Below are 17,654 nucleotides of genomic sequence, written 5' to 3'. Positions count from 1 at the left end.
CTTTCCGGCGTATAACACGACTGGGCATATAACATTTTGCTGGGTTAAAAAGTCATTTTATACCCCAGAAAATACGGTATATTGGACTATATTGATGGGATTAGATGTAATGGATTAGATATATTGGACTACCGTATTTTCCGGCGTATAAAACGACTTTTTAACCCAGGAAAATCTTATACTCCTAGTCGTCTTATACGCCGCAAAATACGGTAGTTAAAGTTTAATTTCAGACCATCCTTTGTGGTTACTTTAGGTCTTTGAGTTTGCAAGACAACCATGTAGGCCTTCCCTGAGCTTGTCAGGTTAGCATGTGGCCCCTTTCATCCACAGTAATAGAAAAATATGCTATGTGCATGGTTATTTTTGATACTTAATAGGAATCAACCTTGTGCCAATTAAGGTTTATTTGCTTTTTCAGATTGGCTTAGAGCTTGGAATATAAATAGGTTGTAAAACTTTTTAGTTTAAACTGAATTAATGGTTTGGATTTCTAAAAACTTTACACTTCCCGTGTAGAATCACAAAATGTCTGTGTTTTCTGGTAGTTGGGTAAAGGTAATGAATTTTATTTTAGGAAAAATGATTGAATACAAATTTGGATAAATGAAAGCCAAAGAGAGTTCTGGCTTCTTTTTTTTAAAAAAATATTTTATTGATTTTTTACAGAGAGGAAGAGAGAGGGATAGAGAGTTAGAAACATCGATGAGAGAGAAACATCGATCAGCTGCCTCTTGCACACCCCCTACTGGGGATGTGCCCGCAACCAAGGTACATGCCCTTGACTGGAATCGAACCTGGGACCCTTGAGTCCGCAGGCCGACACTCTATCCACTGAGCCAAACCGGTTTTGGCTCTGGTTTCTTTTTAAAGAAGATAAAGTTTCTGACAAAATTAACAGGTTGAGGATAAAAATAAGAAAAATCTAAATATATTTTGTTGTTTTCTTTTTCATACTTGTGATAAATTTCGAAGCATAGCATTTATTTGCTAGTCTTGTCACATCTGTAAGCAAGTACAATATTCTTTTAAAATTTAATGTTAACAGATTCCTGATGATAGTATGTGAAGATATTGGCATCCACATTCCCAATGTTGTGTATTGCTAATAGGTAGCCTGTCAAGACATTGACTATTTGCAAATGTATTTAAACTTTTTCAGCCTTTTAAAATCATTGGAGCAATTATATTTGACCCTCAGGTAAGCACAGTAAGTGTGAGGGACCTAGATCTATCTCATCATTTTTGGCCTTTTAGTGTTTTCAAGTGGCCTTAAGGAGCAAGAGAACTCAGAGATATCTTTTTGGAATTGTTATAATTAATCAATTTATCACAACTGATAAGACAGGCAACATTTTATGTTAATAATTCTTTTAATTTGAATGAACCTACCAGTTCTAACTTGCTCTGTTTCAGACTGTCTTTGGTATATGCTGATTATACCATGTAGATTATCCAACTTCAGTTCTTATATACCCACTTAATTTATTATATATTCAAAATTTTTAATCCACAATTAAGTTTAATCCCTTGTTAAAGCAAAAATGTCAACTTTATAGCACTTTGTTCTCTGCTTGGCAGTGTTTCAGAATCAGTTAAACAGTAAATCAATTTTGAGAGTCTTCTCAGATTATGTTCCATTGATTTGTATTGTTTTCCTTTTCAAACTTTTAAAAAAATATTGGCCAAGTTTTGTTTTTTTATTGATTTCAGAGAAGGGAGAGGGGGAGAGAGAGAAACATCATTGATGAGAGAGAATCAGTCTTACTACTGGGGACTGAGCCTGAAATCCAGGCATGTGCCCCCACCAGGAATCGAACCGTGACCTCCTAGTTCATGGGTTGACACTCAACCACTGAGCCACTCCGGCTGGGCTGTATTATTTTCCTTTCGAAAGAAAGACGAGTAAATAAAAAAAAAAAAAAGAAAAACCAACTATAGAGTATAAAATATGGTAGTGACAAGGAATATCAGTTTCTAAACCTTTCATCTTTTACTTTTAAGATAAAGACACAGATATTACCGTGAGGGGGAATGTGGACGACTATGGCCTTCGAGACACCTTGAGCGTTGCTTCAACCGATTCCTTTGCTTCAGCAGCAGAGGTAGGTCATGTGTGTTCCTAATGAGGATTCGCATTCTTTGTCAGCTGGACAGTACAATTTTGCCATTGTGTTGTAATTTAGTTCAGTAGCCACTTATTTAGCACATGGTAGATACCAGGATACAAAGATGAAAATAGCATGAGTGAAAGTTCTCACAGGAGCTCATAACCTCTGTACAGAGGTGGACATGTAAACACATACTTTAAATAGGCACTTTTATATACTATGGATTATGGAAAGCAGTTGACCTTATATCAAGATTCTTAAAATAGTTCAGATTTTTTAGCTCAGAAATCATACTTCTAAAGTGATGAGATGCAAAGATTTATATATAAAAACATTCACTTTGGCATTTTAATAATAATGAAAAACTGGAAACAGTCTAATGCTAAATTATGATACATCCATAATTTTGAAATATTATAATGGCATAAACATGTTCCTAATCATTTTTAATGACATGGGAACATGCATTAAGTGAAAAGGGTAGTATGTAGAGAATATGATTGTGATTTTGAAATAGAAAAGAAAGAAAAACGTGTGTGGTATTTAATTATTTAGGCAGAGAAAAGAAGACTAGATAAAAGTTCACTAACGTATAAATAATGGTGATTACTGAATTATAAATTTATGGATAATTAGTTTTCTACTGAGATTTAAATTTTATATCAAAAGAGAATGCTTACAAAGTGATCATCTTTTTATAATTTTTTTCTACTGAAAACAGGTTTAAAAATCACCAATGGCCAATTTTATCTTAGAATAATTTAATTTTTATGATAGATTTTGGATATTAATGCTGTTTTAAAAATATAAATAGTATCACACATATGTAATTGAATTCATGCTGTAGTGTGGAAAGCTTTAGGTATTCTACCTAATACCCTGGGCCCTAAGCCTTGATTCTGCCTTTTTAAAATCTCTACTGACCATAATATTTCATCCTCTCAAGATTTTTCTGTGTATGTATATTGTCGCTGCAGCTTACAGTATTATCTCTTGAATTATTTACATTTTTTCTTATATTTTTTATGTGTAAGTTTGCAATAGACAGAATATACCTACTTGTTTTATGGAAAAGCTGTTTCCTTTTCCTTTGCTGTTTGATATAGACAGACTTATCTTTCTGTTCTTTTTTTAAATGTTTTTTTTTTCAGCTTTATTGAGATATAATTGACATATAACATTGTGTAAGTTTAAAGTGTACAGTGTGATGATTTAATACACATGTATTGTGAAGTAATTACCACAATGAGTATATAATACAGTATTATTAGCTACTAGAGGCCTGGTGCATGAAATTCGTGCATGGATAGGACCCCTAGGCCTGGCTGGTGATCAGGGCCAATCTGTGGGGTGATCAGCGGGGCGATCAGGAGGCCCCCGCTGGCACCTGCCTTGGCTGGCCTGGTGCCGCCTGCTCGCCGGCCCTGCCTCCCGCCACTGGTTGCCTCCCTCCGCGGGGCAACCAGCATGTCGATAGGGGAGTCCCTGCTCGCACCCGCCTTGGCTGGCCTGGGACTTCCAGGCTGGAGGCAGCTCCTGTGTTGAGCGTCTGACCCCTGGTGGTCAGTGCACATCATAGCGACCGGTTGTTCTGCTGGTCGTTCCGCTGTTCGGTCGATTTGCATATTAGGCTTTTATTATGTAGGATAGTTGCCATACTGTACATTAGATCCCCAGAACTTAATTATCTTCTCACCAGAGGTTTACACCCTTTGACCAATATCTCCCCATTTCCCCCACCCCTCAGCCTCTTACAACCACCATTCTACTCTCTGTTTCTATGGGGTTGGCCTTTTTTTTGTTGTTTGTTTTGTTTTTGGCCCTTTTGCATTTCACATGTAAGTGATGCTGTACATGTGATATGTCTTTCTTGTCTGACTTATTTCACTTAGCATAATGCCTTCAAGTTTCATCCATATTGTTGTAAATGGCAGGATTTTCTTCTTTCTCATGAATGAATATTTCATTGTACGTATACTATATATTGCATCTTCTTTATTCATCCATTGATGGACACTTAAATTGTTTCCATATCTTGGTTATTTTTTAAAATGTTGCAATGTACATAGGGTAGTGCAGATATCTTAATATAGTGATTTTATTTCCTTTGGATATATACCCAGAAATGGGACTGCTGGATCACACAGTAGTTCTATTTTTACTTTTTCGAGGAACCTCTATATTGTTTTCATTGTAGCTATACTAATTTACATTCCCGCCAACAGTGCAAAAGAGTTCCCTTTTCTTCAAATCTTCACCAACACTTGTTATCTCTTATCTTTTTTATAATGGCCATTCTGACAGGTCTGAGTGGTGTCTCTTTGTGGTTTTGATTTACATCTTCCTGATGATTAGTGATGCTGAGCAACTTTTCATGCACCTATTTGGCCATTTGTGTCTTCTCTGGAAAAATGTTTATTTGGGTCCTCTGTCCTTTTTTTTTAATCCTCATGGGAGCCCGGTTGGTGTTGCTCAGTGTTTGAGCATTGACCTATGAACCAGATGTCACGTTTCAATTCGTGGTCAGGGCACATGTCGGAGTTGTGGGATCAATCCCCAGTGGGGGGTGTACAGGAGGCAGCTGATTGATGATTCTCTCTCATCATTGATACTTCTATCTCTTTCTCCCTCTCCCTTCCTCTCCGAAATCAATAAAAATATATTATTAAAAAATAAAAATCCTCATGGGAGCATTTTATGGATTTTAGAGAGCGAGGAAAGGGGAGAGAGAGAGAGAGAGAGAGAGAAACATCAACGTGAGAGAAAAACATTGATCAGTTGCCTCTCGTACACAACCCGACTGGGGATTGAACTGCAACCTAGGTATGTGCCTTGACCAGGAATTGAAGCTGCAATCCGTTGGTGTACAGGACAATGCTCCAACCAGTTGAGCCACCTGGCCAGGACCCTCTGTCCATTTTTAAAATTAGATTGAGTTTCTTTGTCTTTGCTATTCAGTTGTATGAGATCCTTATATATTAACCCCTTATCAGATAGATGGTTTGCAAATATTTTCCTTCATTCCGTAAGTTGCCTTCTCTTTTTGTTGTTTCTTTTGCTGTGCAGAAACTTTTTACTTCGATACAGTCTCACTTGTTTATTTTTGCTTTTGTTGCTTATGCTTTTGTGGTCATATTCAAACAATTATTGTCAAGGAGCTTTTTTTTTTTTTTTTGCCAGTGTCAATGAGCTTTTCCCCTATGTTTTCTTTTAGGAGTTTTTTGGTTTCAGGTCTTATGTTTAGTCTTTACTCCATTTTGAGTTAATATTTGTTGAGTGATGTAAGAAAGGGATTTATTTTAATTCTTCTGCATGTGCTTCTCCAATTCTGCCACCACAGTGAAGAAGTTATTCTTTCCCTGTTAGTATTCTGGCTCCCTTGTCAGATATTGATTGACTCTATTACAAGGGTTTATTTCTGGGCTCTCGATTCTGTCCCATTGGTCTCGGTGTCTATTTTTATGCCAGTAGACTACTGTATGATTACTGTAGCTTTGTAATACAGTTTGAAATCAGGAAGTGTGATGTCTCAAGTTTTGTTTTGTCTCAGGATTGCTTTGCCTCTTTGGGGTCTTTTGTGGCTCCATATACATTTTAGGATTGTTTTTTTCTGTTTCTGTGAAAAAATACCATTGGAATTTTGATAGGGATTACAATGAATTTATAGATGGCTTTAGGTAATATGGACATTTTGACAATATTAATTATTCTGATCCATGAATATGTGATATCTTTCCATTTATTTGTCTTTTTCAGTTTTTTTCATCTTAACAGTGTTCAGTGTACAGATTTTTCACCTCCTTACTTACATTTATTACTAAGTATTTTTTTAAATATATTTTTATTGATTTCAGAGAAGAAGGGAGAGGGAGAGAGAGAGATAGAAACCTCAATGATGAGAGAGAGTCACCGACTGGCTGCCTATTGCACACCCTCTACTGGGGATTGAGCCTGCAACCCAGGTATGTGCCCTTGGCTGGAATCGAACCCAGGACCCTTCAGTCCCCAGGGCAACACTCTATCCACTGAGCCAAACTGGCTAGGGCCTAAGTATTTTTTTTAAAGCTATTATCAATGGGATTGTTTTCTTAATTTCTCTTTCTGATTATTGTTAGTGTGTAGAAATTCAACTGATTTTTGTATATTGATTTTGTATCCTGCAACTTTACTGGATTTATTTATTAGTTTTAATGATTTTTTGGTGGAATCTTTAGGATTTTCTTTGTATAAGATCATATCATGTGCTGAGAGTTTTACTTCTTTTTCATTTGAATGACTTTTTGTTTTTCTTACCTAACACCTCTGGCTAAGACTCCCATTACTATGCTGAATAGGAGTGGTGAAAGTGAGCACCCTTGTCTTGTTCCTGTTGTTAGAAGAAAAGCTTTCAATCTTTCACCACTAAGTATGTTAGCTGTGGGCTAGTCATATATGGCTTTTATTGTATTGAGGTACATTCCTTCGATGCCTAAAATGTTAAGAGTTTTTATCATAAAAGGATGTATTTTGTCAAATGTTTTTTATTTTTATGTTCTGTAAATGCTTAACTCCTTGATGGTTCATAGGGAGAATAATTGCATTTCCCCCCCGCCTAGGAAGAACAATATACCTAATTGCTCTAAAGTTTCTTTATAATGTACAACTTAAAAATATTTGACAAGTGTTCATTGTACTTTGAATTTGTTGTAATTTTTTTTTTAATCCTTATGGAAAACAAAATGCATGAGTACCACAAGAAGGACTCGATGTCTGAGAAACATCCTAGGAATGCTTCAAGGGTATAAATATATGATCTCAGAATGTGATCCAAGATAAATTCTTTACTAAGAAATGTTTGTTAAATTATTTTTAATTGCATTTACTATATGCCAAGCCCTTAAATTAAGGAAAACTACTTTAATGAAGAAAGTTAGTAAGAAAATAATATCAGAACTGCTTGGGAAGTTAAAGTTTGTAATCATTTGGAAGCTTTATTCGGAATTACCAGAAAGAGTTCTTGCCTCTTTAGATTAAAACAAGTCCTGGCATAGGCTTTTCTCAAAGCCTGGTCAGTCATTTGTGAAAGTGATTAACAGGATTTTCCTATATAAGCTTTGCCAAACATTGCTTTGGAACTACAGCCGTTTTTCTCTGAAAAGTCTATTTTTAAAATAATAGTTTTATTGAGATATAATTCTAATACTATAAAACTTACTCTTTTAAAGTATATAATTCAGTGGTTTTTAGTATATTCACAAAGTTGTACAACTAGTACCACTTTCTAATTCTATAATATTTTCATCACTCTAAAAAGAAACTCTATTAGTAATTATTCCCTTTTCTCATCTAACACTTCCCTTCCCCCCAAGCTCTTGGCAACTACTAATCCACCTTCTGTCTCCATGAATTTGCCTATTCTGGACAGTTCATATAAATAGAATTATACAATATGTGATCTTTTGTATTTGACATTGTTTTACTTAGCATGTTTTCATATTCTGAAAAGTCTTTTCAATGTTAGGGTACCACTGCATTAAGTACTCTCCTAACTCTACCATCTGTTAAAGAGATTGTCATTTAATAGGTAGAAACTAATATTACAGAGAGAGCAATTTTTAGCCTTAGATTTCATTTTTCTTAGAATTACCCCTCCTTAAGGTATATATGTGTTAACACATACATAAATTGTAGGAGGCTCTTTTTTTGAAAGTTGCTCTTTAAGAGAAAATTTTATTTCTTACTAGAGGCCCGGTGCATGAAATTTTGTGCACTGGGGGGGTCCCTCAGCCTGGCCTGTGCCCTCTTGCAGTCCGGGACCCCTTGGGGGATGTCTGCCTGCCGGCTTAGGTCCATTCCGCCGTGGGGATCAGTGGATTCAATTGCCATCCTATATAATAAAACCTTAATATGCAAATCGACCGAAAGGCAGAACGACTGGTCACTATGATGCGCACTGACCACCAGGGGGCAGATGCTCATTGCAGGAACTGCCCCCTGGTGGTCATTGTGCTCCCACAGGGTGAGCGCCGCTCAGCCAGAAGCCGGGCTTATGGCTGGCGAGCACAGCGGTGGTGGCAGGAGCCTCTCCCACCTCTGCTGCAGGTGAGTGGTAAGGAGCAAGTGGTCCCGGATTGCGAGAGCCCTGGACTGCAAGAGGGATGTCCGACTGCCGGCTTAGGCCCGATCCCCAGGCAGATTGGGCCTAAGCCGGCAGTCGGACATCCCCTGAGGGGTCCTGGACTGCGAGAGGATGCAGGCTGGGTTGAGGGACCCTCCTTACTCCCCTGTGCATGAATTTCATGCACTGGGCCTCTAGTATAGGATAATTCAAATATGTCTACTAATGAAAGCTTTTGCTACCCCCCTCTGACTTGCTAGCACTTTATACCAATCCAAAATGATACACTAACAATAATATACAACGGGACAAGGATAAACATTTAGAATAATCATAATCTGAAAAGAGAGGGTTATATCTGCCATTGCAAATTTCTATTTCTTGAATTATCTTACTTCCTCTGGAGTCAATTTTGTCTATTTATCTTGGGCTTTCATTCTTGTGTTGACAGTTTTTTTTTTCTCTCTCTCAAATTTGAAAGTGTAATTGGTGACTGGATTGATTTTCTTAGGTAGATTTTGTGGGTTTGCAGTGTTTTCTGTTTGTTTTTCCCACAGAAAGGTGAACAGGAGAGCAAATGGGGCTCATTTACTTCTTTAAGGTGTGTTGATTGGCAGGCTTTTCTTTAGGATTAATGTTCTGGAAATAGCCTAGCAGGCAGGGCACACCTGGAAATAGAATGCAGAGGGCCTTATTGTGGGCAGGGCCATCACTCACGCTAGCCAATTTACTCTCTTCAGGCGGTTTTAGTAATTTTTGGTTGAAATTTTTTTTAAAAAAAACAAGTTGTCTTCCTATTCAGGGATGGAGGGGAAGGGGCAGGGAGTAGAATGAGATGTGGGACTACTATAGGTCTTTGGACACAGACTTTTGTTTAATCTCCCATTTTTAGTCCCTCTTCTTCAATCCTGCTCTCACATCTGCCAACTCCAGGCCTGCTGCTGTTTAAGGCTGCTGCTTAGCAAATGTCTACCCTCAACAAATGTCTTTCCTCCTGAACTTATTCTAGATTGTGGCTTCTTCATCTATGTCATCTGTCCACACACTTGCATTTGCTTTCCAGTTTGGGGAAATTAGTGTGTCTTTTTGTTGCTCTTAGTATGATTTCCACTATTAGTTATTTGTTGCTGTTTAATAAATTACCCAAAATGTAGTGTCTTAAAACAATAATAAAATTCAGGTGCGGGCTTGGGACTGGTGCTGAGGCTGAGGGGCCTGCCCTTGGCCTCATGGGTGCATCCTTGAGAGTGAGACCCCGCGCCCTAATTTGGAGATTGTCAGGCAGAGGTACATGTCTTTGTCTTAATCAGGATTAGATTAAATCCCGAGGCCTCCACACTTGGGGTTAGTGGAGGCTCAAGTGTTTTAGAAGTTACCTTCTTAAAATTTAAGGTTTGTGGATGGTTTTCTGGATCTTGGGCCTTACAGTTAGTCCCGTGCGAACTGAGTCCTAAGGGCTAATCCAGGGAGCTTGTTGTTTAGGTATTTAATTCTGAAGTCGTATATATAAGATAAGGAGGACTCTTAGACTGAACATGCCTATCCAGAGCAGCCCACCCTCTTTATTTTTCTTTTTTTTTAATATATTTTGATTGATTTCAGAGAGGAAGGGAAAGGGAAGAAATAATTGATTGGCTGCCTCCTGCATGCCCCCTACTGGGGATGGATCCCACAACTCAGGCATGTGCCTTGACCAGGAATTGAACTGTGACCTCCTGGTTCATAGGTTGAGCCACACTGGCTGGGTAGCCCACCATCTTTCAAAGTAAGAAGAGGGTCTTGCTTGAAGAAACTATCAAGAAGAAGCTCCCACAGTACTATAAGAACATTGGTCAGATCTTCAAGATGCCCAAGGAGGCCATTGAGGGCACTTACACTGATAAGAAATGCCCCTTTACTGGTAATGTCTCCATTCAAGGGTGGGTCCTGCTTGGTGTGTTGATCAAGATGAAGTTGCAGAAGATCACTGTCATCTGCGGAGACTGCCTCCACTACATCCCTAAGTACAACCACTTTCAGAAGTGCCATAAAAACATATCCATGCGCCTGTCCCCCTGTATCAGGGACGTCCAGATAGGTGATATCATCATGGTTGGTGAGTGCTGGCCCCTGAGAAAAACTGTTTGCTTGGCTGTGCTCCAGGTCACCAAGGCCGCCAGCACTAAGAAGCAGTTCCAGAAGTTCTGAGACCAGACACCTACCCATTTCCCCAAACAAAATAAAGTTCTTTTCTCATTTAAAAACAACAGCGATGACAACAATAAACTTTTATTATCTCACCATTTCTGAGGGTCAAAAATTTGGAAGTGGCATATCTGGCTTGAGGTTTTTTGTGAAGCTGTAGTCAAGTATGTTGGCTGGGGTACAGTCATCTGAAGGCTTAACTGAAGCTGGAGAATCTGTTCTCAAGATAGCTCACTTTACAATGGCATGTTGGTGCTACCTAAGGCAGAAAACCTAACTTGCTCACCACGTGGACTTTTCTGTAGGCCTGCTTGAGTGTTTTCACAACATGGCACCTCGCTTCCCCCAGAGGAAGTGATCCAAAAGAGAGTGAGATGGGAGCAGTGACTATTAAGATCTCACCTCAGAAATCACACTCTATCATTGCTACAATATCCTATCGGTTACACGTTAGTCCTGTTCAGCATGGAATGAGATGTTACCGGGAAGAGAAAGTCATTGAGGGCCACTTTGGAGTTATTGTTATTTTCTTTTCTATTTCTTTTCTATTAGTGAGATATGGTATATAGTTAGCCTGCTTTCTTTAACAGTACTAGTAAGTTCTATTTGTAATTTTAGGTGGTTGATCTTAAAGGAACACGTAAACATGTAAAAAATAGTCCATATTAAAGTGGAACTTAGCCTATTTCATGACCCATACTAGTTTTGAGACTTTCGACATTTCTTTCATGTTTGTTCAGAGGCTTTTAAAAATATAAAGGCTTTAAAACATATTACCTTACATTCAGCACAATCATTGCTTGCCAAGGAAGATGAGGGTCAGCCCCTCTTGCACCTCACGGAGAGCAAGGGAGAAGTAATTCAGGATGTTTGAAATCTTCAGCTAATTCCAAAACATTGTTTGTACTCATTGGTACATCTTTGGGTTTTATCTGTTTTTATTGCTGTTGTTATTGACTTGTTTGATTCCTTACATGGACATTTTATGGTACTTGTGAACTATGGGAGATAACTAATAAAGTAGGATGGTGCTTTGATGGAAACCAATATAGTATTACTTTTCTGTTTTAAAAATTTTAAATAAATTATTGAAATGTACGCTTTTGAGGGAAGAATGACTTGGAAATAAAGGACATTTCAAAAGTTTCAGTTAGAAAAAAAAGAACCCCTTTTCATGGTAAATTGCCCACTTAAACCGTGTTACTGACCCTGCTTCAGAAGATACATCTCAGCTCTAGAAAATGTTAATCTTTTTCGGAAGCCTTTTAAAAAGTTTTTGGAAATTTTGTCAAAAAATCCTTCCTAGAAACTATATTCTAAAATGAGAATTTAAGCCATTTTATTTGCTTTTAGATTTGCTTTTTGCCATAAAAAACTCAAGATTCATTATTAAATAAATGTTATTGTCTCTTAGGAAGAGTTGATGATAATATTAGCCAGTGTCAAATCTTCAATATGATGTATTTTCACAGCTGCAAGCCTATTTTAAGAGACCTAGTTAAATGATCACCTCAGCCAAGCCAACAAATAAGCAAGGTAGACCAATAAATCAAGACTTGACTCTGGAATCTTGTTGGATTTGTTCACTTCTTATTAGTATGAATTATTTTATGTGGAGAGTTTAATTGGAGCTCCAGTTTCCTCAGAAGTTTTTCCTACTGGTAGGTGTACATAGATCCTGTTTGTTTTGACAGTGGTTCAAAACTTTAAACTATTTAATATCTAAAGAATTTCATTATAAGTTATTTTTTTAACCCGTTATGTGTGGGGTTTTTTTTAACCTCAAACACTTTCCAGTAGCATAATATATTTTCCTTAAACTACGAGGGGAAATACTACTTAAAAGCAGAAAATATATGATGTCAGATATTATTATCTCCATTTACCTTTTTTTCCCTTTTGCTTCTGGTCTAATAGTCATATTTATAATATCTTAAATATTGCTGATGCTTAAACTTTTTCTTCCTTGGCTTTCTGGATAGAGCTGATAGGAGAGTACAGTTTGATATTTAAGAGTATAGCCTTGGCTGGTGTAGCTCACTTGGTTGGGCATCATTCCGTGCACCGAGGTTGCAGGATTGATTCCTGGTTAGGGCTTGATTCCCAGTAGGGGGGTGCAGAGGCAGCCAGTCGATGTTTCACTCTTACATTAATGTTCCTCTCTCGCTTTCTCTCCCTCTCGCTCTAAAAATCAATACAAAATCTTTTTTTAAAAAATATATTTTTTTATTGATTTTTTACAGAGAGGAAGAGAGAGTTAGAAACATCGATGAGAGAGAAACATCGATCAGCTGCCTCTTGCACCCCCCCACCCCCCCCTGGGGATGTGCCCGCAACCAAGGTACATGCCCTTGACTGGAATCGAACCCGGAACCTCTCAGTCCGCAGGCCGACGCTCTATCCACTGAGCCAAACCGGTTTCGGCCAATACAAAATCTTTTTAAAAAAGAGTATAAGCTCTGGTATAAATGCCTAGGCTTAATTTAACTTCTACTATTTAGTTGTGGGACTTGGGGCATGTGCCTGCTAATCTAAATCACTGTTTCTTTATCTGTAAAATGTTGATAATAAAAGTATCTACTTTATGAGTTATTGGAAAGTGTAAATGAGATGATAATCAGGGTAAGGCGTTTAGCACAGCAATGAGTGAATATGAATTATAGCATAGAGAAATACTTCTAGAATAGTAGAGTAAAAACCTAAACATCTCCACAAAATCATAAAAACATTAGCAAAACTTTTCAAAATAATAATTTTTAGAACTCTGAAAATTAATGAAATACTTGAAAAGATTCAAGGAGCATTGTTCAAGAAAAATGGCTGAATCTCAAGAATAGTGAACTTTGTGGATACTTAACTTACTTTATTCCCATCTCCTTCTTCACAGTAGTTTTAAAAACCAACAGTCTCTGCCCTGGCTGGTTTGGCTCAGTGGATAGAGCGTTGGCCTGCAGACTGAAGGGTCCCAGGTTCAATTCCAGCCAAGGGCATGTGCCTGGGTTGTAGGCTCGATCCCCAGTAGGGGGCGTGCAGGAGGCAGCCGATCAATGATTCTCTCTCATCATTGATGTTTCTGTCTCTCTCTCCCTCTCCCTTCCTCTCTGAAATCAATAAAAATATTTTTTAAAAAACCCAACAGTCTCACAACTATGGTAACTTTGAAAGCAGAGGCTCAGCAGCCACTGGAAGAAACTTAGTGGCTTTGATGCTTCTCAAAAGCCCCATCCCTGGAGAATTGTCACTATTTGACTTGCAAAGCTCCATTCTCAAGACTTGTCTTTCATTTGACCTAACTTAGAGCTTGCTCTGTACAAAGAGTTCTGTCCCTTGGGCCTTTGTTGAAAACAATTAGTGATAATTGTTTAACATTGCAGCTGACTGAGTTGGTGATACCAGCTAGGGCTAGCAAGAGGCTGACCAAAAAACTTAAAAGAAAACATTGGGCAATGAGATGTTTATAGGGGTTTTTTAAAAGCCCCAGCATATTTCTGGGAATCTAGACAGCCATAAACATGGCAGGGCTATGCATGTGTGCAGGAAAAAGCTTAGAATTTCCTAACCTCTCATCTCTGGTTGACCTTGATGTTCTTTTTTTATTATTATTATTGATTTTTTACAGAGAGAGGAAGGGAGAGGGATAGAGAGTTAGAAACATCAATGAGAGAGAAACATCCATCAGCTGCCTCCTGCACACCCCCTACTGGGGATGTGCCCACAACCAAGGTACATGCCCTTGACCAGAATCGAACCTGGGACCCTTGAGTACGCAAGCTGACGCTCTATCCACTGAGCCAAACCGGTCAGGGCGATGTTCTTTTTTTTATTAAAATTAATTTACAGGTGATGTGCAGTATTATATTAGTCTTAGATGTACAACATCATGATTAGACATTTATATAAGTTATGAAATGATGCCCCAATAAATCTAGTACCCATCTAACACCATACATAGTTATTACAATATTATTGACTATATTAGGGGCCCAGTGCATGAATTCGTGCACCTTGAAAGGAACTGTGGCCTGCAAGGGGCGGGTGTTGGCCCATTCTCCGCGCCCACGCCCAGCCCCTCCCGCTGCAGCCCCTGGTCCCTCATCTGCCAGCAACCCTGCTCCCAACGCCACCACTTCCACGTGCTGATGGTGCCAGCCCCACTCACACCTGCTGATGGTGTGGAGCGATTGGGGCCAGCGTCAGCAGCGGTTGCGAGTAGGATCGGCGCCGTCAGTGGGTGTGAACAGCGGCTACTTCTCTGATCGCCCCTCAGGAGCAGGGGGAGGTGGAGATGCCCTCAGGGGCAATCAGGGTCAGGCACCAGCAGCAGGTGCAAGCGGTGGCTCCAGTGCCAGCAGCGGGTGGAGCGGGGCCAGTGCTAGCAGCAGGTGTGAGTGCCAGGCGGGACCACAGCACGCCGGGGGAGGTGGAGAAGCCCTGAGGGGTGATCGGGGCCAGCAGCTGCTGCTCACACCCGCTGATTGCGCCGAGCAATCAGGACCGGCGCCAGGCGCTGGCAGCGGGTGTAAGTGGCAGCTCTGGCGCCTGCAGCGTTGCGAGCGAGACTGGCACCGGCAGCAGGTGCGAGCACCAGGCAGGACCGCAGCGCATGGGAGCAAAGAATTTTCAGTAACCACCAGAGGCTCGCCCCGATGACAGTGACCGGCGCCCTGTCTTGGTCTGGCGTTCCCGCTCACCTGCTCCACCATCCCACTGTGGCCAATACCCATCATGTTCCACGCTCTGCTGCCTGCTGCCAACATCCACCATGTTCTGTGCGTGCCCCTGGTGGTCAGCACATGTCATAGCGACCAATTGTTTGGTTGTTCCGCCGTTCTGCTGTTTGGTCTATTTGCATATTAGCCTTTTATTATATAGGATTCCTTATGCTGTACTTTACATCCCCATGACTATTTTGTAACTACCATTTTGTACTTTTAAATCCCTTCACCTTTTTCTCCCATTTGCCCAATCCCCATTCCCATCTGACAACTGTCAAAATGTTCTCTGTATCTGTGATTCTGTTTCTGCTCTGCTTGTTGTGTTGTGTTTTGTTTTGTTTTATAGATTCCACATGTAAGTGAAATTGTCTGGCATTTGTCTTTCTTTGTCTGACTTATTTCAATCAACACAATACCCTCTAGATCCATCCATGTTATTGCAGATGGCAAGATTTCATTATTTTTTATGGCAGAGTCCTATTCCATTGTATATATGCACCACTTCTTTATCCATTCATCTATTGATGAACACTTAGGTTGCTTTCATATTTTGGCTATTGTAAATAATGCTGTAATGAATATATGGGTGCATATGTCTTTTCAAATTACTGCTTTGGGTTTCTTCAGGTAAATACCCAGAAGTGAAATTGCTGGGTCCTTCTTTGTCTCTTTACATTCTTTGTTTTAAAGTCTATTTTGTCTGTTATAAGTATTGCTATCACAGCTTTTTTGTTTGTTTCCATTTTTCTGAAATATCTTTTTCTATTCTTTTGCTTTCAGTCTGTGTGTCTTTCGATCTAAAGTGAGTTTCTTATAGACATCATATGTAAGGGTCTTGTTTTGTTATCTATTCAGCCACCGTATGTCTTTTGATTGGAGCATTTAATCTATTTGCATTTAAAGAAATTGTTAATAGATATGTACTTATTATCATTTTATTAATATTTTTTTTACCTCTTTTAAATCTTTTTAAAGAAGACCCTTTAACATTTCTTGTAATACTGATTTGGTGTTGATGAATTCCTCTAGTTTTTTCTTGTCTGGGAAGCTCTTTATATTTATCATTCTAAATGATAGCTTTGAAATCTTATGAATAGTTTTTATGGTTTTATCAAATTGAGTATATTTTGATGTTAGTGAGATCTGATTTTCTATTGTTCATAGTTTTTTTCCTATATCATTGCAGTCTGTTCTAACCTAAGCTAATGCTTAGCTTGCAGAACACAGAGAAGTCCGGCATTCTTACAGTCTGGAGTCTCTTTGCCACTGCCCTTTTTATGAAGAAGCCATGCATTTAGTTGAAGAAGGAAAAATTTACTCAAGAGTGCTGAGGTACCACTTCAGTTTTGCTTATGCTTATGAAAAATATTAAGGTACTATTGCTATGTTTGTATGATATTTATTTAAAATGTTAATGAGAATAGGGAAAAGTATATTTTTAGGCTCAAAAAATTTTTTTTACATATTTTGTCAGTATTGAAAAGACATGTGTTTCATGTTAAGTTCCTGAGGTTAAGCCTTGTTTGAATCCAAATTTGTAGTAGCCTTGATCTTGAATGCAGTGTAACAGTTGTCTCCCCTGTTTATTTACATAGAACTGAAATGCTGGAGTGCCTAGGAGACAGTGATTTTCTTGCCAAACTTCACTGTATACGACAGGCTTTTCAGGTATTATTTTTAAACATTAAGTGACTTTACCCAGCCACTCACCCCACCCTCATAGTATAGAGTCCAGCCGCATATAAACAGGACAGCTCTTTGCTCTTGTTATTGTTATTCCTGATGGCAAATATAAAGTCCACCAAGTTTATGTTTCCTGCCTCCTGTTTCCCTTCATTTGGCTTCATTTGTCATTGTCCTCTCCCATAGCTTCCCAGGTGCACCCCACTTTGTCAAAACAGGATATTTTGATGTTGCAGATGTGTACAAATGGCTGCTTAAAATAAAAATCCTACTTTTTAAAATTACCAATTAGTATGTGTTCTAGATCATTTTTTATTTGAATCATTTGTAAAATTATTGGTTTCCTAAAAATGAAATAAGGTTGTTAAACAACGAAATTATCTTTATTTTCTTATGTTTTGGGGCTATGTGTCATTTATTTTGGACTTTCTAATATTAAATTGAACAGAATTTAAATTCAGATTTATCTCCCTTTAATCTTTTTTATTATAGGTTTCAAGAACTCATCTTATTTTAGTAAATTAGAGCTTTCTCTGTGGTCTGAAATAGTGCCACATGCAATGCATTAACTACATTAGGGTTATTTGTGCTTAGATGTGCTATACCAGTGGTCGGCAAACCACGGCTCATGAGCCACATGCAGCTCTTTGGCCCCTTGAGTTTTTAGCAAAGGCCAGCTTAGGAGTACCCTAATTAAGTTAATAACAATGTACCTACCTATATAGTTTAAGTTTAAAAATTTTGGCTCTCAAAAGAAATTTCAATCGTTGTACTGTTGATATTTGGCTCTGTTGACTGAGTTTGCCGACCACTGTGCTATACAGTCAAGTGTCCATTCAAATTCATTACAGGTCTCTTTTTTCT

General features: G+C 38.6%; 1 protein-coding gene across 3 annotated transcripts in view; it reads left to right on the top strand.

Annotated features, from left to right (window-relative positions):
- MIGA1 (mitoguardin 1) overlaps positions 1-17,654 on the top strand; it is a gene marked incomplete at its 5' end in the record, with an annotated part of 87,674 nt that overhangs the window by 52,960 nt on the left and 17,060 nt on the right. For all 3 annotated transcript variants that reach the window (XM_079777373.1, XM_079777374.1, XM_079777372.1), the window contains 3 exons: positions 2,005-2,105; positions 16,321-16,439; positions 16,703-16,775. In XM_079777373.1, the coding sequence (XP_079633499.1) occupies positions 2,005-2,105; positions 16,321-16,439; positions 16,703-16,775 (293 nt within the window). The remainder of the gene's footprint in view (positions 1-2,004; positions 2,106-16,320; positions 16,440-16,702; positions 16,776-17,654) is intronic.

This window comes from Cnephaeus nilssonii (genome assembly GCF_951640355.1).
Source record: "Cnephaeus nilssonii genome assembly, chromosome: 7".
Taxonomy (NCBI): Eukaryota; Metazoa; Chordata; class Mammalia; order Chiroptera; family Vespertilionidae; genus Cnephaeus; species Cnephaeus nilssonii.
Note: the sequence above shows the minus strand (reverse complement) of the source record. Positions and strands in the feature narration are given on the sequence as shown.